The sequence below is a fragment of the Chlorocebus sabaeus genome, chromosome 22 (genome assembly GCF_047675955.1).
Source record: "Chlorocebus sabaeus isolate Y175 chromosome 22, mChlSab1.0.hap1, whole genome shotgun sequence".
NCBI lineage: Eukaryota > Metazoa > Chordata > Mammalia > Primates > Cercopithecidae > Chlorocebus > Chlorocebus sabaeus.
Genome location: NC_132925.1, coordinates 66,152,841 through 66,174,410, shown reverse-complemented (window position 1 = coordinate 66,174,410; position 21,570 = coordinate 66,152,841). Strand labels below are relative to the sequence as shown.

Below are 21,570 nucleotides of genomic sequence, written 5' to 3'. Positions count from 1 at the left end.
TCCCATGCTAAGGAGCTAGTAAAACGTTGAGCTGGGATTCAGACCCATACTTCCCAATCCTATACCTTAATTACACTTCTATACTACTCTCTTTCTATGTAGAATATAGAAAATAATTCCACATAGGTTAGCAACATCGTAGGTCCTGCTCAAGATGGTTTTATTGTTGAAATTCCAAAAAGGAACTTACCCGGGAGGCCAGTATCAGAACAAAATTCCAGACTGTTTACTGAACTATTTATCTCCAAAGGAACCAATCTGAGATGTGTGAAGACATCTAAGTCCAGCCCTGTCCTCAGAGATTTCTCCCAAGGGATAATTAAGACAATGTCGGAAACACAACATTCCTCGACCAAACAGCATCTTGCAAAGAATGTTTCTGAACAAGTAAGTTGACCTTCTGTGCTTCCTTGCCAGATGCAATGCCAGGGAGAAACAACGGTGTTCTTATTTTCTATATGCATCTTGATCTAGTCTACTGTCCATAAGGGTCAGACATTGGCTTTAGGTTGCATTGCCAATTTTAGGGCAACATGTAGAAGAGTCAACACAGGATGCAGGGAGGGATAAAAGAAAAGTTCAGACTGGGCTGAATTCCTTTCATTTCTCCAACTAATTACCAAAGGTTATTTGTTATTCTTTGACAACTTGATTCTGGTTTTTCCTTTTCATTCCTTTCCCCACAAACAGCCTTAACTACTTTAGTTTAACTTCTAATTTTTCAGAAGAAGGATTAATTGAGATTGTAAACAGATATTCTTCATACAAAACATTTAACATGTTAACATTAATCTGTTCCTAGGGTCAGAAAGGTTCAGGATAGAAGGTACTTAAATAATTCTCATTCAATTACATCCCACCACTTGAAAAGAGGTGTAAATGGGATAAGGGCAAAGGCTCTTATTGAAGCTGCTTTCCCGACTGTTCACAGACATGGTAACTGTGATAGGCAGCAGCATCTTTCATTTACAGGAAAATTTAACCAATATTGGTCTGTTTGGGTAGTTTATCATAACCCATGATTTGCAATGGTCTCAAAACACAGTAAAACAAAGAGGGAAATGAGCCCAACTTCATATAAACTGATAAACCAACAAACACACTTGCCTTCTGAAGCAGGCAGTGTATCAATGCTCTAAACCTGGAAAAACTGAGGCTCAGGGAAAATCACATACTTGCTCAAGATCACAAGGTGGCAAAGTGGGAAGGTCATGACTGGAACCCAGGTCCACATGTGACTCTGGTGCCTACGATCTTTGTACTGTGCTGGTAAATGTTTGCACCCTATTCTAAATCCTCCTGCCTCCAAAGACTGAGCCTGGCATGACAGATCAGACAATTAATTCATCTGGCAATTAGAGTTTTAAGTAAGGCTTCTTTGGACTATGCAATAACAATTGCAAAGATTAAGAATGTCTATTATACCCTGAAAAGTATAAGAAGACTATGCCATGACAGGAGCAGCATAACGGTGAAGTTCTCGGACCATTATGTCCATTGCATCTGGCAAGGAAGCACAGAGGTGAAGTTGGTTGTTTAAAAACATTCTTTGCAAGATGCTGTCTGGCTGAGAAATGTTGTGTTTTGGACATTGTCTTAATTGTCCCTTGGAGAGATTCTCTGAGTTCAGGGCTGGACTTAAGATGTCTTCAGGCATCTCAGATTGGTGTAACATCAGAGTCAGAATCTGAGATGTTTCTCCTTATCCACAGAAAGGGAATGATAATGGTTCCTTCTCATGTCACCAGTTCTCATGTCACCAGGTTACTAGGAGGCATGACTGAGATAGACAGATACCAAAAGACTGTCTCAGTACGGCACCTGGCCAATAATTAGCACCCAAAACACAAGGTACAGTGCTAAGCTGGACATACACACAGCTCAACAGCTAGGCCATGATGCTCTTTTCCCACATACATTACTCTTCCACAAAATCTAGGCAATGGAGAATGCCTAATCTTGCTTTAACTTAGTCTAAAGCTAGTTTGGAAGAGCTGGGGCCTGAAAGTTAAGTAAATAAATATCATTATATATTCCTAACTGTGTCTATCTTTTTCCATGACTGGAAAAAGAGTGGTACATTTTAGGGGACCACTGGAGTGACCACCAGGTAGACAATTTTTATTCTGAAGGTGGTGGGAGGAGACATGGGAAAGAAGATGAGGGGCGGAGCTCAGCTTGGACTTTCAGTGGAGCACAGGTAAGACAGGAAGATGATACTGACCAAGTGGGCTGTGGGCCAGGAGAAGGGGAAATCACATACATAACATGGCCACACCTGGAAGGGGATAGCCACAGAAGCAAAGGGGATGGGAAACAGATTTCGACTCACAACAGGATAAGAGAAACATCAAGGCTAAGAAACAGTGAACTGAGGAACAGTGGAGGCAGAAACGAGCTGGGGACTCTGGGAGCACAGGGAACTTAGGGATTGCTACACACTATAGACTGCTTCATGGTTTAGCATATCAGTGGGTCTCGATGGGTTGGTATGAAAAGAAGGTGAAAAACAGAGGAAAAACAACAAATGGAAATGGAGTGGCACTTCCTTGGCAGCTTTCACAGAGTTGCCTTCTATTCAATAACTCTTCCCAGAGGGCAAGTGTCTCCTCCCTTCAGTAACCCCAACCCAGGAGACTAAGAAGTTCTCAAGAAGAACCTGGGATGCAGGGTCCAGAAGGGCGGCTCTGGTCATATTCTGGAGTCCAGTGACATCTCTGTTTCCTTGGGCTGGGCAGGAAGCTCTAAAAGATCTTTAGCACTCCAGCCCCCACCCAAACCCAATTCAAGAGGTTAGCTGGGCCCCTAATGCAATGTAGGATCTCCCTGGGAGAAGCTTAGGTCTTTACGATTGAGAAAAGGCAGGGACATATTAACCTTGGAGAAGGTGATGTGGGTATTCAGACCTTAACTCTGACACGAACCATCCAAAGCACCTAAGCCAAGTCACAAGCAGAAATGGAAGCTCACTTTTCAAGAAAAAACAGATTTTGTTTAAAAGAAGCTTTGCTATCATATTTGAACATGTAACTATTAGATCGATGTTAAAATTACCCCCAATAATCTTCTCAGCTTTCAACTCAAGGTCTAATTAGATAAGAATTGGCGGGGGAAGAAAAGTCAGTGAAAAATCAAAACTTGAATGTAATTCGAATGTCAAAAAGACATCTTATGGGGCTGCATTTTTTTAAGCATCCAAGAATGTGAACCATCTATTGGCAAAGTCCCTTTTCTCTTTAATATTACTCTGTCGCCATTCTCCTCCAAACCACCCAGCCTCAAAAGCTTGGATATGAGACATCTCCTAATCAGTGTGGTGGTTCGCAGGGTCCATCCATGCCACTGTCAATGTGGACTCTTTTTAAAAACTCCTTTCTGCCCAAGGACAGGTGTTCCCTGATGATGTCTGTTGTGGGACTCACAGCAGAGAACTGGCTAGACTGGAAAGCTGCACAGTGGGTTTTGAGAAATGTAACTGACTGACCGCTAGTCTGTGTGATGTAACACCTCGCAGCCTTAGATTATGCAAAGCTCACAGAGACTTACTAGTCTTCACACAGTTGGGAAACAGTTCTGTCTGTTGACCAGTGACATGAGAGCACTGCATATTTGGCTGTTTCCAGGCAAAAATGTGCAGAGATGGGGGTTGAGGGGACCAAGAGGTAGAGCTGGCTGCCAGAAATTCTGTACTGAAGAACTGGTGATATCTTTGCTCCCTATGCTCAGATGCTTTTGTTCTCTTTGTAGTTAAAACTTCTAAATTCTTAATGGTAAAGCTGTTTGGACCAGCCCTGCCTTCTAATTCAACCCAGCTCTAAGGAAGTGATTCTTGCAGAAGAATATAAGAGGAAACTGTTTCAAAGCCTAAGACTGAAGATAGTCATAAGGATGGTGCTTGAAATTAAGTTGAAATTGGATGAGACACTCAACAGAAGTATTAATGGATGTTTCTGTCATCAAAAAAAGGTGTAGAGAGAATGAAGAGAGACAAAGGGCATGGGGGAACAGGTAGAAAAAAAAAAACACAAGAGCTTTTCCAGAGTCATAGTATCTGCACAATAGCATACACAGTCCTAAGCCAAACATTTTTGAAAAATAATATGAGAAGACGTTTCAGTACTTCCCTAGTTTAAAAAAGTCTGCTGCTATATTTACACAACCTGAAAACAAATCCATAAATGTCCAATTATTTCCATGAGCTTGATTTCAAATTTTCTCTCTCATTTTTGTCACTGACTCATCTGCTTTTCTGGTGAACAACCACAAGCAATGCTTCACCATAAATGATACCAACGAACCTTTAAGGTGTTACAGAATCTTAACACTTCCACTTGATTAAGGGGTGTGCTATGATCTGAATGTTTATGTGCCCTCAAAATTCATATGTTGAAATCCTCATCCCCAAAGTGACAGTATTAGCAGGCGGGGCCTTTGGGATGTGATTAGGGATAAGTGCCCTTATAAAGGGGCCCAGGAGAGATCCCTCACCCTTTCTATGTGAGCGCAACAGCAGAAAGACAGCCCTCTATGAACCAGAAAGTGGGTCCTCACCAGACTGAATCTGCTAGCACCTTGATCTAGGGGTTCCTAGCCTCCAAAATTATTTTTGTTTATAAGCTATCCAATTTCTGGTATTTTTGTCAGAGCAGCCTAAATAGACTAAGTCAGCGTGGTTTTCAAATGTACACATCCAATTACCAACCAGAAGCATTTTCTTCCCTAAATTCAAAAAAAAAAAGTGCTATAGTTTGGATGATTGTCCCCCCAAATCTCATGTTGATATCGAATTCCAACACTGGAGGTGGGGTCTAATGGGAGGTGTTTGGGTTATGGGGGTGGACACCTCATGAAGCGATTAATGCTGTCCCAAGGTTGTGGTGGGCAGTGAGTGAGCTCTGCTCTATTTCTTGGAAGATCTGGTTGTTAAAAGAGCCTGGAAATTCTCTCCCCTCTCTCTCCATTGCCTCTTTTCTCTCCATGTAATCTCTGCAAATGCAGGCTACCCTTTGCCTTCTGCCATGACAGGAAGCAGCCTGAGGCCTTCACCAGAAGCTGAGCAGAGGCTGGTGCCATGTTTCTTGTGCAACCTGCAGGACCATGAGCCAAATAAACCTCTTTCTTCACAAATTACCCAGCCTCTGGTATTTCTTCATAGCAACACAAATAGACTAACATAGAAAGCAGAGGCTATTCATCTGTAAAACCATAAGTGCACTTGCTTACATGAAGGTAGGAGGTTTGTCTGGCCAGTCTCTCCTTAGCTTTGTCAATTTGGGAGGGAAAAACATAAACAACCCTGTAACCCTCATGTTATTCAGGAACTTTAGCCCTCCCCCTTTACATCTTAGCCCAAATGAACTTGAATATCCCTCTTTCACACACTTCCACTATTGCAAAACAGATGGAGGATAGAAATCCAGAGAATTGGTCACTCACGGGCAGCAGGAGGCTTATAATGAAACTGAATCTTTGAGTAACCATCTCTTTTCTTCTAGATAACAACCACTTCAAATTCCTACACTTTCTTCAGTGATTTATTTGAAAAAATGTTAAAATCCTACAGGTGTCCAGCAATTAATAGACAGTCAAGAAATGCTTGATAAGACTTACTGTGCCCTTACATACATCATCTCATTTTATCTTAATAACAGCCCTAACAACAGGCATATTATGATCCCATTTTAGAGGTGAGGCAATTAAGGCTTAGAGGTTAGAAGAGCCTCCCAGGGGCCCTCAACAACACGGCAAAGGGAACACATGAACCCCCAATATCGCTGATCCCAGGATATGGATAGTAACCACACACAATACACTAGCTCTATTCAGGGTATCCTGGAGTCACCTGTGGACCCAAGGCCTGCACCAACCTTGACCCACAGTCTGATGGGACTTCATCCCTCACCTATCCAAACACAGCAGACACGGGGCACCTAAAAACAGCTTTTAGCAGAATACTCGGGGTGCTCTCCTGCCCAGGGATCATCTCTGCACACACACTGCTGATGCCAGGGAAAAAGCTCATCACCGCCCTTCCTGGGTATGGGGTGGCTGCAAGGTCTGCAACATACAAAGGTTATGCGATGCCTCCACTCTTTAAGTTCCCTGTAAATAAATGGATGGAATGAGTGAGAAAGGTGGCCGCTCAGGTCCATCTGGTAGTTATTTTCTTTATAAGAGTAATCATTATGTTATACCACTTCCCTTTCTTATTGGAATAGGCTTATTAGGACACTATTAGTCAAGGGGAGACAGAGGCTAACCCATGGCATAAAAGCTTGGGTGAGCAAAGAATAGTAAGACTTCTGTTTTCAAAGGCATACGTGGGTGTCTGATTGATCCCCTGGGTTAAAGCTGCTCAATTTTACCTTTCTATCAAATGGTGCCAACCACAGGGTCTGGCACTAGGGGTATGAGAATGTAAGGAGCTAAACTGCAGAATCCATTTGGAAGAACTTCACTTCATTCCTACTGTTAACCACTCTTAAAGTTACCAGGATAAAAATTAAAGAGATGTGCTCATATTCCATCCAGGACATCATCTCTTTTTTGTCTAAATCTATTTTTTTTCTTTTACAGGGTCTTGCTCTGTTGCCCAGGCTGAAGTGCATTGGCACGACCCGATCTTGACTCACAGCAACCTCTGCCTCCAGAGTTTAAGCAATTCTCCTGCCTCAGCCTCCCCAGTAGCTGGGACTACAGGTGCACATCACCACATCTGGCTAATTTTTGTATTTTTAGCAGAGACAGGGTTTCACCATGTTGTCTAGACTGATCTCAAACTCCTGACCTCAAGTGATCTTCCCGGCTAGGCCTCCCAAAGTGCTGAGATTACAGACATGAGCCACCGGGCCCAGCCTAAATCTCCTTTACAGCCAGGATCTGTTTTGTTTTGTACTCTATGTGCTCTACACTGGAACTATGTAAATGGGAACATGGTATGGGATGAAAACATTTCATGGACCAGAAGCCAACAGGCAAACTAACATGAGCCAGTGGAAGACACTTGACAAGTTATTCAACTTTGAGCTCCTGTTTTTTCATCTGTAAAATGGAAGGAAAGAGTCATAGGTAAGAGCACCTACCTTGCAGGGTCTGAGGATGAAATAAAATAATGCATGTACACCTCCAATCCAAACAGTACTTGGCATATATAATAATGGTGCTTTGAAAGCCTGTGTGAGACTTCAGAGAAGGACACTGCCCCAGGAAAAAAATTCTTATTTTGGTAACAGTGTGAGCTCAGACATAGGCAACACTGGGTTCAAATCCCAGCTCTACATTTAGAATCTAACTTCTAGCCTTAATCTTTCAGAATCTGCCACTCCCATCAAAAAAAAAGAGGTCTATCTAATGAAGAACATGGAGAAGATAACGTATGGCCACACAGAAAGCACCTTAAGTGTATAGCACCCGGTGGAACTCAACGAATATTATTTCTTTTCCTTTTAAGCTCCTTGGTCTACAGTCCAATGCATAATTGCCTTATAAATAGATTCTTACTCATCAAATATTTTTATAGCGAGGCAAGCACCATTTCTGAACACAGAAAGAGCCACTTACAGATATATCTCAACAGAATTGCCAATTCAAATTGTCTGGTTATGCTCATTTAATCCAGTGTAGCTGGGTAACATATTTGTAAACCAAATCCTAATTTTCCTTATGAATCACAGAAATGAAATAGAAGTGACAATCTATAATCTTTTTAGCAGAAGTGGGCTGTTTTGTTAGATACACTATGGAATGGCTCTACACAGGAGATTTCAGAAACAAAATATACTTCATAGTGAATACTCTAAATAGATACATTTCAAAGTGTTTGGACATCTGGAATACCTTTTGATACAACTGTCTATCAGATTTACTTATTTCCAGTTCTGAAAAGGACAAAATAGTTTCTGGGATTTGGGACTTTATAAAACTTGATCTGGATGGATCTAGTGGAACAAAAATAATGCCTCTTCTAAAGCTGGAAACAATTTTGTTAACTGGGGCATCACGGAGAAACTCATTCTTTTTAAACATGAGCCCACTTTTGGTTAGCAACCTGAAAAGTTTTGATGACTGCCAAGACAGGCCTTTCAATCTTGAACTCATCACCAAATGAATACATACCAAGAGCTTACAGTGCACATGGCAATGGATTAGTGCCACAGACATGGCCCTGGACAAGTCAGACTCTTCTACTTACTTCCTTATGGCTAGGATAAATGCCATGCAGGAGGGTTACCAAAGTAAGAGTCTCAGGGCACCAGATGTAATCTGTGAGGTCGAGAGGCCTGGCTTCCTAGAGGTAGTGACACTTGAGCTGAGATGAGAATAGAAAAAACGACCGTCTAGTGAAAGGCAAATCCTAAGTGCAGACAGAAAGGCTGTGGGCAGGAGGGGAGAGGTGGAAATTTTGCAGTTACTTAGTGCAGAGTACTTGGTAAGATTGTTCCAGGTAGACAGATGAGCAAGTGCAAAGGCCCGGAGGCAGAAAGGAGCTCAGGTGCACATGCATGGACTCTCGAAAAGACATGAGAAGCTGGAAGAGGATGAAGGGGAGAAGAATCCAGGCAGGTGGAGGCCAGTAGGATCCAGAGTATGTTGGACCTTATAGCCACCCAAGAGAAATGGGATGGCACAGAAGGCTTGAGGGAGAGTGACAAAAGATTTACATTTCTAAGCGATTAATTCCTGATGCTAGGTAAAGAAGGAATTGAAGAGGAGCAAGAAGATTTGTTGAGGAAAGAGTTATGGTCCAGGTAAGAGAGAACGTTTGAGACAAAGGCCAATTTTGCCCCCCAAGGGACATCTGGCAACATCCAGAAATATTGTTGATACCACTTAGAAAGTGCTACTACCCTCTAGTATATAGGTAGGTAGATGCCAGGGATGTCGCTAAACATCCTACAACGCACAGTTCAGCCTCCCACTCCCATCACCACTACCACCACCACCACCAACACACCCACACCCAAGAATTATCCATTCCAAAATGTTGAGAGTGCTGATTCAGAAACTCTGATTTGGACCAAGGTGATCATTAGAGTGAGCTGGAGAGCTGTGAATAGATTCAAAATGTATTTAGGAGGTAAAATCCGCAGGATTCAAAGACAGACTGGACGGGAGCTTAAAGAACAAAAGGTACCGAGGATGTATCTCAAGTTTTTCAATCAATCCAAGGAAAGTTATGTTCAGAATTTTTCCTTTCCCAGAAAGAAAAGCAAAAAAGATGTTTGCTCTGGAGTGCTTCTGCTCTAAGAATCAGAGGGGTAAGTCAGGGTGGGAAACTGAGGCTGGGAGCAGAACTCTTTAACTTACTCAAGTGTAGCAATCCCAAGTCTGCTGCAGCTCAGATGTGGCCTCAGTGAGATCAGAGATGCCTGTCTAGGCTATGATTATTTGTCATTTAACTGGTAGGCAGTCTGGGTTTTAAAATTTTATCCTGGTCTTAAGAAATTTAGGAAGGTGTTCAGACAATGGTCAGTAAAACCATAACTGTGTGAAGACCAACACATGTTTGGTCTCTATCTACTTGAGCGTAAGCTCCTCCTTTAGCTTAGCAGAAAGGACAAGCATCATCTGGGAGCTCACTGAAAATGCAGAATATCAGGCCCCTGGCCAGCCCTAATGGATCAGAATCTCTAGGGGTGAGACTCAGGAATCTGTGTTAAGCTCTGCAGTGACTCCAATCATGCTAAGGCTTGAGAATCCTTAATATAGCTCACATGGTAGAATAGAAGAAACAACATCTATGCTGGTACAGCACTAACCCTAACTGCTCAGCAGGCATCAAAAAAACTGAAACCTAAGATAATTTAAAGAATGCTGCATCACTTATGCAAGTTCTAGACTGCTGAAGAGCTGGTACTGAAAATCTGAGGGTTTCCAATCTCCTGCAGCTTATAACAGAGATGCAAACATTAGGGCTTATTTAAAAAAAAAAAAAAAAAATGTTGCACATGAGAGTTTCCAGGACATATAAATCCTTCTGCCTTTTAGAAGAGAATAAACAGTACTCTGGCAGGAGCAGAGAGTCGGCCCAATGAAATAAACAAGTTCTTAAACAGCTTCCAGTGGGAAGAGTTTTATGGTTGATGCAGGAACAGCAAAAGCGTTCAGCGAGGGCCACTGAGGGTTAATTTCAGGGCAAGGAGAGACAGCGAGCTTCCCTAAGGCCTCAGCTGAGGCCGCCCTGGGTCTGAGGCCAGGGAAACCATCTAGGGCAGCTTCTGGGCCAGACCATCCTTTGCTGTTCTCAAGGCTGGCACTGAGGTTCGTCAAAGTTCCAAGCAGGGCTCCGACTCCAGAACAAATCTTTCTCCGTAAGTTCAAAATCAACATCTTGTCCCTAAGCTTAACATCCTTCTTTATGCTACCCACTAACCCAACAGAGCCTCAAAAACATCCACAGTTTTGATTCAAGTATCATATTTTTGACTCTCAGAGAGATTTTACCCAAACACTCCAGAAAGAAAACAGAAAGTTAAGAAGAAATAATAAACTAGCTCAACAATAAATGATGCATAAACTCTGGGGCAGTGAATGGCTTATTTATAAATAAGTGTCACTTAAAACGACAAAGGAAGTCCAGATGACAGCATAAACAGCAGAAACTCAGGAACTCCTTCACCCTAAATCTGGCGCCTGATTGAAGACCAAGCTTTGCCCTCTGTTTTGGTGAATCCAAGGCTCACACCAGTCTTTTGTGTGCCTGTGAGGTCCTGGGTGAGCTGTGGAGCTGTAAATATTTGCCCTTCGCCCAGAGCTGGCCAGCTGCTGAGACTGCAGCTGACAGACAGGCCAGGGGCCAGGAAGGGGGGCCAGTTCGAAAACTTGCAGGCCTGGTGTGCACGTATGGAATGGGGGCTGGGAGAGGGCAGGGGGAGGCAAAGCAGACACAGGCCCCTGGGGGAGCCTCGGGCAAATATTTTCCCCTTTCTGCCACGCCATCTGGAGCAGGCAACCAGAGCTGTGGCAGCAGGCCCAGGCCCCTCCCCAGGAAGGCAGAAGCACCCAGCTGTTGAAAATGTGGCTTTTGCAATCAGGGAAACCAGTGGTTCTCAACCAGGGTGACTGTGCCCCTCCAAAGGACACTTGACAATATTTGGATTGTCACGACTTGGGAGGGAGGCCAAGAATGCTGCTAAACATCCTACAATGTACAGCACAGTACCCCGCACCCCCGACTAAGAGTTATGGAGTCCAAAATGCCAATATGCCCCAAAACTGAGGACTCTGAGGTAGAATCCGAGTCCAGCTCTGCTCCTGTAGTCACTATTTAATTTTGGACAAGTTCTATAACTTCTCTGAGTCTGTTCCCTCATCTCAAAGGACAACATAGGTAATGCATGTAAAGTGCTTCCAATTGTTGACGGCACTTAATAAACACTCAATAAATGGTACTTGTGGTTGCACTGAGGGGTGACATGATAGTGGTTAAGAACGTGGGCTGGAAACATGGGCACACAAAGGTTCAACACGCAGCTTTGCACCCAAAAGCTGTTGCCCAGGCATGAAACTGCACCTTAATGAGCCTCAGTTTTTTTTCATCTACTAAATGGGAAGGGTCACACCTACCTCACTTGATTAAAAAGGAAATGACTGGGAAGAAAGCAGCACCCAGCCTGGAGCAAAGTAAACCCTCTCTCAAGGGGACCGCTCAGGTGGAGATGTTAAAATTAATTGTAGGTAACACTTGTTGAGCATTTATTTACTCTCTGCCAGGCACAGTACCAGGCCCTTCCACTAAAATCTCTCCCTGAAGCCTGACAAAAATCTTTCACACTGAGGGAAACTGAGGGACCTGCGAATGAAGTCAGTTCACCCAGCTGGTCAGTAAAAAGCCCAGATTTGAAAACAGTTTTAACTCCAGATAACTTACACTTAATTTTACTTTATACTTGCTGGGGGCAGAGTGGTCCTTTAATTTTTTCTGAAATCCCTGGATGAATACCTCAGGGGTGCCTGGCTGTGTTTTTACTCTGTATACCACGTCTCTAGGGGCCATAGTTTCCAACTTTAGAGAGGTTAAGCAGCTTGCTCAAGGTCAGCCAGCTAGCTGGCTGCAAAGCCCACGCTTGCATCCAGCTTTTACCCCAGCGGCCTCTCTTCTGGTATCCTTCTTAACTTACTCTACATGGCTGTGGGTTCCTTTTATTTTTTTCTGGAATCCTAGAGGATGCACGGATACAATTCGCGCAGTGTGCCCATCTTTCCTCTCCTGAGTGTCAGTCTATAGGTTTCTGACCTCGAGAGGGTAAGCAACTTGCCCGAGATCCCCCAGCTGGTCTGAGCAGCAAAGCCTTTGAACGCAGTTTTGACTCTGGAGCTTCATTCTTCATTCTTATCCTACACTTGCTTGTGGATTCTGTTTCGTCCTTCCAGAACCCCTGAAGCTCTGCAGCTATACTTTACCGGTTACGTCTAGACTATAGAGACCACAGTGTGCCACCTCGGGCAGGTTCAGCGACCTGCACGTAGTGACACAGCTGGTAAGCAGTGGAAGAAGAGGGAGGAAGCAGGGATGTTCCGGGAAAGCACGGGGCATCCCTGTACCCAAAGGGATGGGGCGGGGCCCGGGGTCCCCAGGGAGCCTGGCTGGAGGTCAGGGCGGGTAGCAGGCGCCTACCTTGCCGCCGGGCGGCGCGGCCACGCAGCGGCTGAGCGAGTCGAGGCGCGCGCTGTATTCGGTGAATTTCTTCTGGTAGCGCAGCGCGGTCATCTGCAGCTCGAGCTGCGCCGCGGCCAGCTGGGCCACCAGCGACTTCTCGCGCTTCCCAGCGCGCAGCGCCTCCTTCTTGAGCGCCTTGTGCAGAGCGCCCAAGCGGGCCTGCAGCGCGCCGTTGTGCGCCCGCAGCGCTCGCGCGCAGCAGTGGCCGCCCTCGCGCTGCTCGCCGTGCGTCAAGGGTAGCCCGCAGCCCTCCTGGCAGCGGCCCACGGGCCGCGCGTCGCACGCGTCGCGCATGTGCGCCTCCACGTCGCGCCGCAGCAGCACCTGGCCGCAGCCCGCGTGGCGACAGCGCGCGGGCGCGAAGTCGCAGCGCTCGAGGTGCTCCGGCAGCTGCTGCAGCTTGACCACCCGGCCGCAGCCGCGCGCCGCGTAGGCGCACTTGATGTCCAGCTTGAGGATAAGGCGCTTGAGCGGTAGGACGTGGTTGAGCTCTTTGGCCGACAGGCGACCGCGGCAGCGCGCCGGGCAGCTGCCCTCCTGCACCACCCAGGGCAGCACGCAGCCGGCGCAGAAGACGTGGCCGCACGGCGTGGTCAGCGGGTCCTCCAGGACCTTGTGGCACAGCGCGCACTTCAAGTCCGGGTCCACGTCGCCGTCGAAGCGGTCCAGCTCGAAGCCCATGGTGGCGGCCAGACCCCGGGGTCGCCGCCGGGCGGCCGGGCGCCCCCTCCCTCCCCACGAGGCGGCCCAGACAGGCCGGCTGCGCCGTCCGCCCGCTCGCTTGCTCTCCCCGGACTGAGCCTAATTGATCCAGACTTCCTCGGAAAATGCCCGAGGAACAGGACTCCTCCGGCCGTATTTGCGCGAGCGCGAGCGCACAAACATCTTGCCTCGGAGGCCTCCTGCCAGCCCACTGAAAAAGGGAGGAGGCTGGAAGGCAGAAGCGCGTGGGTGGACACTGAGGCTCGCCAGACGGGACGGGCCAGCCCAGGACGCCAGCCTGAATCCTTTCGGGCAATTCCTTTCTGTTCTCTTACAGTCTACGCTATAGGAGGCAAAACGCCAGCCGAAAAAAGCTGGCTGAGTTTGGAGCTGAGGCTACTGCTTTCTCCCAGACGAGTTCTCTTGGAGTCCCTTCCCGAAGGGATCAAAACTTTTTTACTCCCTTCTCCCTCCCCCTTCCTCTAGTGGCTGATTGCAGAGGCCTAAAAATATCTTGGGGCCCGCTATCTCAGCACTTACGGTCTTTATTTATTTCATTCCAGGGAAAGTTACAGAGCCTGCGGGATGCTCCGGCTGCAACTTCAGTTCCGACCAGAGGTTCTGCGAACCTCCAGGATTTAGCAGGTTTCCAGGACAGCTGGGTGAATCTACCCGGGGAAATTTTGGTGGATAAGAGCTGCTCGCCAGCTGTCGGAGTGGGAGAGGCTAGCGTGCTGGCTCCATCCACTTCACCTAACACCTCTGAAGTGTCTGCCCTGCAGTGTGGCAAGCCTGGTGCTGAGCGCTTCTAAATCCGTCACTTTAAAGATCCTTAGTACAATGTTGTGAGAGGGTTAGCTCCATTTGAAAATTATTTTCCCGCGATTACAAAAGAAGCGATGCTGACTGCAGAAGTTAGAACTGGGAGAAGACTCGATCACCCCCATGATCATGTCAACAACTGCCCTCCTTCAGTTTTGACTTTGTGTGTATACTTTGTCATTTTCCGTGTCATTTCCTGAGTCTCCAACTCAGGCTGGAAGAAGGAAAAAAAAAAAAAACAAGACAAAAACCAAACTTGCCCTGTAGGGTCCTGTAGATGAGTGTTTCTCACATTTTAATGTGGTTGCGGTTCTGATACGGGGGGTCTGGGGCGGGGTCTGAGAATCTCCACACTGAAAGCACTTCCAAGTGATGCCAATACTGCTAGTCCCTGCTGGTCCTTGGATTCCCACTTGATTGGAAAACCCTGGCGATCCATAGATCTGGACGTTTATTCCCTGCTTTGGTGTAGCTTTTCAAGCAGTACAGCAAACCTTGCTGGGTAGCATTCAGCAACACTCCTGAGCATTGGAGGAATATTTTTGGAATTCCAAATGGGTGGAAAGTTCATAGCATCATCCATGGATTTTATTTTTTTACCTCTCAAGGCTATAGACATTCCTAAGAAACACGCAGTCAGCATTGGTGAGAGTGAAATCAAGCTATGGAATTCTCATTTGGAATCTGCTGCCAGTTTCTGAACAGTGAAGCGGGAGCTCTGTATTCAGCAAGACTCTGGGGCCTGGAAAGTGGGATTACAACATACATTTTGTCTAATTGCTTTCCTTCTTTCTTTTATGTGGCTGCTAAAGCCCCATGACCTTCACTATTTAACTGCTTCATCAGAGTGAAAGAATTGCCTTGATGTTCATAAGGATTACTTGTTTCGAACTGACCTTTAAAAAGTTGTCACTCACTAGATTTTTCAGTGCATGGTTGAGGTCACTGGACAGTGTTCTTTAATCAGTGTTGGTGGCATTTGTTGCCTATTTGTGGTGGAGACTTTTAATTGCTTTAATCAATTAATACATTGCTTTGATAGGATTCTGCATGGGGTGGAATATTATTGGCCTTTGTTCAGATAAGCTTGTGCCAGGGAATCCTCCATCAGTATATTCATTAAGCTACTCATGGGCTCTCAGATAATGGGTAGGAAACAAATTCTTTCACCAAAGGTGTGTGGGCTTGTCAGTTTCACAGGATGAGCTAGTGTCAACAGGGTGATAATCTTCAAACCAAACTGGTTTTGAGAAACAGGGAAGTTCTGTCCTACACCATAAATGTAAATTAGTGCTTACTTGCGGTGTACACTTCTTTTTGGAGATGTTCTACCACCCCTCGGGTGGTCTCCCAGATGGCAGATTGAGAGGTTGTTGCTGAAATGCTACAGCTGAGGCCGCAGAGAAGCCATAGCCTACTGTGGATTGCCCTCTTTAGGCAAAAGGAAAGTCTGTGCCACTCCTCATTGGTTAATTTTAGTATCAAAATTCTTGGAGGTTAGAAAAAAAAATTCTACAATGTCAGATCTGGCAAGACCATGCATATGATTTCAGTCACCGAACTTCACAGGAGAAATGAAAGCCAAAACTATTAGGAAAAAGCAGTTCAGGGCAGAGTTTCTAAACCTTGGTACTACTGACATTTTCATTCAAATAATTATTTATTGTGGTGAGGGGGTTGGGGGGGGTGTTTATCATCTGCATTGCAAGATATTTAGGAGCATCTCTGGTCACTATCCACTAGACATAGTAACAACCCCTTGTTGTGACAACCAGACATGGCCAGTGCCAGATTGAGAACCACAGTTTTAAGAAAGCTTTATGCTCATTACTGAAGTCAGGCAATGCTGTCAGCCCACATTTTCTGCTGGCTGTGGAACCACCTGGTGAATGCAGCACAGTGAGAGAGGGATGTTATTATAAATTGGAAACTCAAGGCACCATACCAATAAACATGAGTGAAAACTGTAGGAAGATGAATGTTCGGTGTGGCAGGCCTCCTGAGAAAAGTCGCTGATTTTTCTGACATGGATTAGATACTTACTCAACCGTCCCAGAAGCATCTGAGTGTTTATATACGGATGAATTCCTTGTGGACAGCTGGATTGGTCACTTTGCAAATGATTTTTGGGGCTTCCACTACTTTTTGCTCTTACCCCTTCCTTTTATCATCTGATTCTGTACTTACTAACCAAAATGTGGCCCCAAGCCTAATAAAAATACTATTTCTATATTCACCACCATCCCATTCTGATTTTAAACTGTTTTTAGTGTTCTTTCCATCAGCATGTTTAATCAGAAGATGATAATAGTATCTACCACTTTGTTGGAACTCTTACTAGGTAGCAAGCACTGTGCTCAGCACTTGACCTTCGTTGTCTCATTAGTCCTCACAGCACATAGAGAGGTAGATATGTTGTCCACCCTGTTTTACAGATGGAGAAACTGAGGTTTATAGGGGTTACATAAGATATCTAAGTAGGTATAGGTACCTTATAAGATTACATAAGATATCCCTCCAGTCAGAGATATCAACAGAAGAATATCAGAACCCTCACTCTTAATCACCATGAGCATTATGCATCCTCCTCCATAAGCTCCAGCTCAGGAGGCACTCCCTTACAAATGATGTGGATAATCACTCCACCCCTCTATGTTTTCTGGGTATCAATCCTCAGCTGCTCCTAGGGTCTGGATAATTTGTGGCTTTAGGACTAGAAAAAACAAAAACTTCAGGGTTTTTACATTTTTTTTAAAAATTTATTCTCGAAGCTTAAATATTTGTATTCTGTTAGCTAAAATAGCACTATACAATTAGATAAGGATCTGCTTTTACCAAATGAAAGTACCACCAGAGTGTAATAAGGTGCAGCAGCCATCCACAAAAACAAGTGTGAAACATTTCGGTCAGACTGCTTGCCTGTTAACATAGCCAAGGTCAGCCATCCTGGGGCCTGACACATTCGTTTGGCCTTGGGTTGAAAGGTAGGGAGAAGAGAAAGTAATTCTCTGTTTTGGAGACTTTTGAAGACTTTGGTAAGTCAGGATGAGTTATCACAGTAGGGACGCTGCACAGAAGAACGAGAATTGTGAAAATGCTTCTTACAAATTTGAGCAAAAGTCTGGTCTGCAAAAGTCGGGCTCTCCTTTCCCAATTCTCCAGATGGGATTAGCTTCCACAGCCCTATGCACATACCCTTGTATAACATTGATCACACTTGAATTGTCTTAATTTATCTAATAATTATTTAGTAGCTATTATATGCAAAGAAGAGGCTGTTCTTATACTGGGGCTACAGAGGCTAGCAAAATAATAATAATAATAATAATAATCATCATCATCATCATCATCAGTGTCCCACCCCTCTTAATCCTTCATTTCAGGGTAAGGAGAAGCAGATATCAATAAATGAATAATAAATGAGATGACTATGGAATAGGATAAGTTCCTTAATACAATGCTGCTCAAAGTATGGTCTGGGGACCAGAAACATGGGCATAACCTGGAAGCATGTTGAAAGTGCAGAATCTCAGGCCGCACCTTGGACCTACAAATCAGAATCTGCCTTTTAGCAAGATCACCAAGTGATTTGTGTGCACTTAAAGTTTGAGAATCACTGCTGTAAACACCATAAAAGAAGCTCATGTGCTGGAGAAAAATCAAAGGGGCCCATTTGAAATAGGGCTGTCTGGGGAGGGGAAGTGTGAGCTGTCGCTTGAAGGATGAGAATGAGCCAGCAATAGCTGGGAGAAGAACATTCCAGACAGAACAAGAGAAAGTGCTGAGGTTCGAAGCAAGTACATGGTCCATTTGAATTAGACAGAGTGTACCTAGAACTTGGAGCAGAGTAAGCCGAGCAGAGAAGAATCAAACAACGGTAGAAGTGTAGGCGAGAACCAAATGGACATGGACCTGCAGGACCTGTGGAGGAAGGAGACTGAATTGATTCTAGTGCTGGATGGCACTGAAGTATTTTGGGCAGCAGAGGAGCACAGCTTGATCAATGTCTAGTTTCCATGTCACATATTACACTCTATCATAGAGTAGGGCAATCAAGTTCATATTCTGTCCCCCATGTTTAACACTTAGTAGAAACATAATAAATATTGAACAAATAACTGTTCCCTCTTCTTGCTCCATGTAAGTTCCTGCTGCTCAGATCTTAAGTGTGGGTTGGTACTACCAGCATGAGGTATACGTATCACAGTATGAGTTAAATAGGCCTCTGTGGCCTAGTTGGAGTACCTGTCAACATTTAGAACGTTGTTCCCATAACAAAATCAATTCAGAATTACGAACAGCCGACTCCCATATGAATAAGTAGATCACTATCTGGTTGTGAATTGGTAGGTTTTGTACAGAATATGCATGTGTATATATACATATAAATGTTCACATACACACCTATGTATAAACATACATGTATGTGCATGCATACATGCTGGTGAAACAAAAAAATTGTTTAGCTGAGCATAACAGAACATCTAAATAACCATGGAATAAACTAGTTAGAAATTAATTTCTCCCTCAAGTAAAAAAAATATGAGCCATAGTTAGCAGGCTGAGGCTGGTATAGTGGCTTCCAGGTCATCAAGGACTCAAGATTCTTTTCTCTTTCTGCTCCACCATCTGTAGGGCCTGACCTCTGCTCATTTCATGGAGTGAGATAGCTGCTGCCCAGCCAACCATTCCAGGCAGAAAAATGGAGGAAGAAGGGCAGGCCAACCTGATTAACCTAGGGGAAGTAGCTTAACTTAATCAGGTTGACCTGCCCCTTCCTTCAGGAGCTTTTCTGGAAGCTCCACCCAACTACCTTCTCTTACATCTCAACAGCAACAGAATTTATGAAATGTACTCTTTTACAAAGGCACAGTGCTTCCTGGGATATTAATAGGTTCTACCCTAAGACATCACTTTGCACCCACTACGACGACCTAAGTCAAAAAGACAGACAATAACAAGTGTTGACAAGGATGCCGAGAAATTGGAATCCCCATATGTTGCTGTTGGGATTGTGAAATAGGGCAGCCACCTTGGAAAATAGTTTGGCAGTTCCTCAGAATGTTAAATGTTGAGTGACCACATGACCTAGGAGTTCCTCTCGTGGGGAGAACTGAAAACACATGTTCACCCGAAAACTCACACGCAAATATTCATAGCAGCATTATTCATAAAAACCAAAAAGTTGAACCAATCCACATATCCACCAACTGATGAATTATACATTCATATACAACAAATAGTTCTGTATCCATGCAGTAGAAGACCATTCACCGTAAAAAGAAATGAAGTTCTGATTCATACTGCAATGTGGACTTACACTGAATACATTATTCTAAGTGAAAGAACAAATGAGAGACCACATGTTTATTATTCCATTTATATAAAATATGTAGAGGTAGAAATTAGGGCTTACCAAAAGCTTGGGGAAGAGGGAAATGAGGAATGACTGCTAATGGGTAGGGGTTTCCTATTTTCACATGATGAAAATGTTCTAAAATTAATTGTGCCAGTGGTTACCTAACTCTGTGAATATACTAAAAAACACTGAATTGTGCTCTTTAAAAGGGTGAATTTTGTGGCATATGAATTACATCTCAAAGCTATTCTAAAAGTGCAAAAATAGTAATAGGGTTCTGTTAATAAGGAAGAAGGGTTGATGGCTATTAGATACACAAGTATCATTCTCCATGTGTCTATATACATTTGTAAGCTATTTTGTTTTTCAAAATTATATGTATTAAACTAGGGTTTATTTTCCTGTTCATGCTAAAGGCTACATGTTTAAAGATTATTGAATTAAATTGCATTCAGGCTCTTTTTGGCTGCAAGTTTCTGAAGCCCAATTCAAAGTGAATAGGAATTTTTAAAATGAAGAGAATAGGCCATATCATTAAAAAGTCCAGGAAGTAAAGTGACTTCAGGCATGGCTGCATCCAGGTGCTCTCCTGAACACATGAAGAATCTGTTCTGCTTTCCTCTGGGTTAGCTTCCTTCTCAGGCAGACTCTCCCCACACGGTTTTACAGCTTCTGGAGTCCACGTTTGCATCTCACTAGCTTATCATCCCTAGCACAAAGAGCACTATTTTCCTAATAGTTCCAATGAGTGTTCAAGGCATGACTCCTGCCCTGCTTCAGGTTATCTGCCGACTCCTGAGCCAGGGAGTGGAAACATTCTCACCCAGACCACAGGAAATGAAGGTAGGGGAATGAGGTGTTTCCCACAAAGAGATGCCAGAAAGACAAAAAAATGTATGTCCACTATAGTCTGATTACAAGAGTCATCACTAGTCATCACCCTTTTCTTTCAGCTAAATCACAAGAAAGGTACAGTTTCTGAACTGGAACTTAAAGTTTTAAAGTGTAAAAATATCTGTAATGTTGGTCAGTGTTGCATCCCCAGGACCAGGGATGTTGTTTGGCTCCTACTGACCACTCAATAAACATGTTGATTGGCTTTGTAATTTACCCATATATTTCCTGGTCCTAACACACTTTTTAGGTTGTTAAACCTCAGAGATACTTGGTTATTCCTAAGGTGAAAAAAATCAAGCCATGACATCTGAAGAGTAAAACTTATGATTACATGAATTCCTCTATCAAAAATAAGACAATTCAATCATCACAAATGCATGGGAAGTTATAAAATCATAAAAAAATATATATACACATACATGCATACATATATGTATACATACAAATACACACAAGCACTAATTTCATTAATAACTAATTTGGAAAAGCTGCTTTTCTAATGTTTAAGTATCACTTTACAGTATGTTCTTTAACATAAACAAGCTCTTTAAAGTCTTTGCAGCTCAAGCCTGTGATCTAGGAACTCATTAATTTTAATTTTTCTCCTGGCACCTTCTACTGTACTCTCATTTACTTGGTCTGTAAAATTATGATAATAATAATCCATGTTTACCTAGCATACAGTAATAATTGTTAATTAACTAATTTTTTATATATAGAAGCCCCTGAAGACTTTACACAGGTGCTGAGTATTATTATTTCAGGGTGGTGGTAAAGATTCGACTTTCTGTTTTCAAGTGAGACAGGTCACACTCAAATCTTGCATTCTCTTCAGGAATGGAATATTATAAACTTCTTCCGTGGGCCATCTCCTTGCTGATTGATTTGACATATGAAACCCTGCAGTATGATAGCACTTTCTCTTGATGTCTAGAGCCTCAGATACCCAGAATTGTATTCAGTGTTTCATCCAAGGGGACCTCTTTACAGTAAAATATAAACTGCTTTGGCAGGGACATCAGCAGACACAGACCTGAACACAGATGATGCAGTGTTGCAGCTCTCAAAACTAGTGACTTCCAGAGAGCTTCCTGCCCGTACTACATAGCACACAATGCTTTCATTTAAATGT

The 21,570-nt window shown here is 43.9% G+C and overlaps 1 protein-coding gene across 2 annotated transcripts in view; it reads right to left on the bottom strand.

Annotated features, from left to right (window-relative positions):
- Positions 1–13,455, bottom strand: part of PDZRN3 (PDZ domain containing ring finger 3) — a 242,497-nt gene extending 229,042 nt beyond the window's left edge. Inside the window, exon 1 of one of the 2 annotated variants that reach the window (XM_007985006.3) lies at positions 12,617–13,455. In XM_007985006.3, coding sequence (XP_007983197.2) covers positions 12,617–13,339 — 723 coding nt within the window. In that variant the 5' untranslated portion in view covers positions 13,340–13,455. The remainder of the gene's footprint in view (positions 1–12,616) is intronic. The other variant, XM_007985005.3, reaches the window with a different exon arrangement.
- Positions 13,456–21,570: the final 8,115 nt, after the last annotated feature.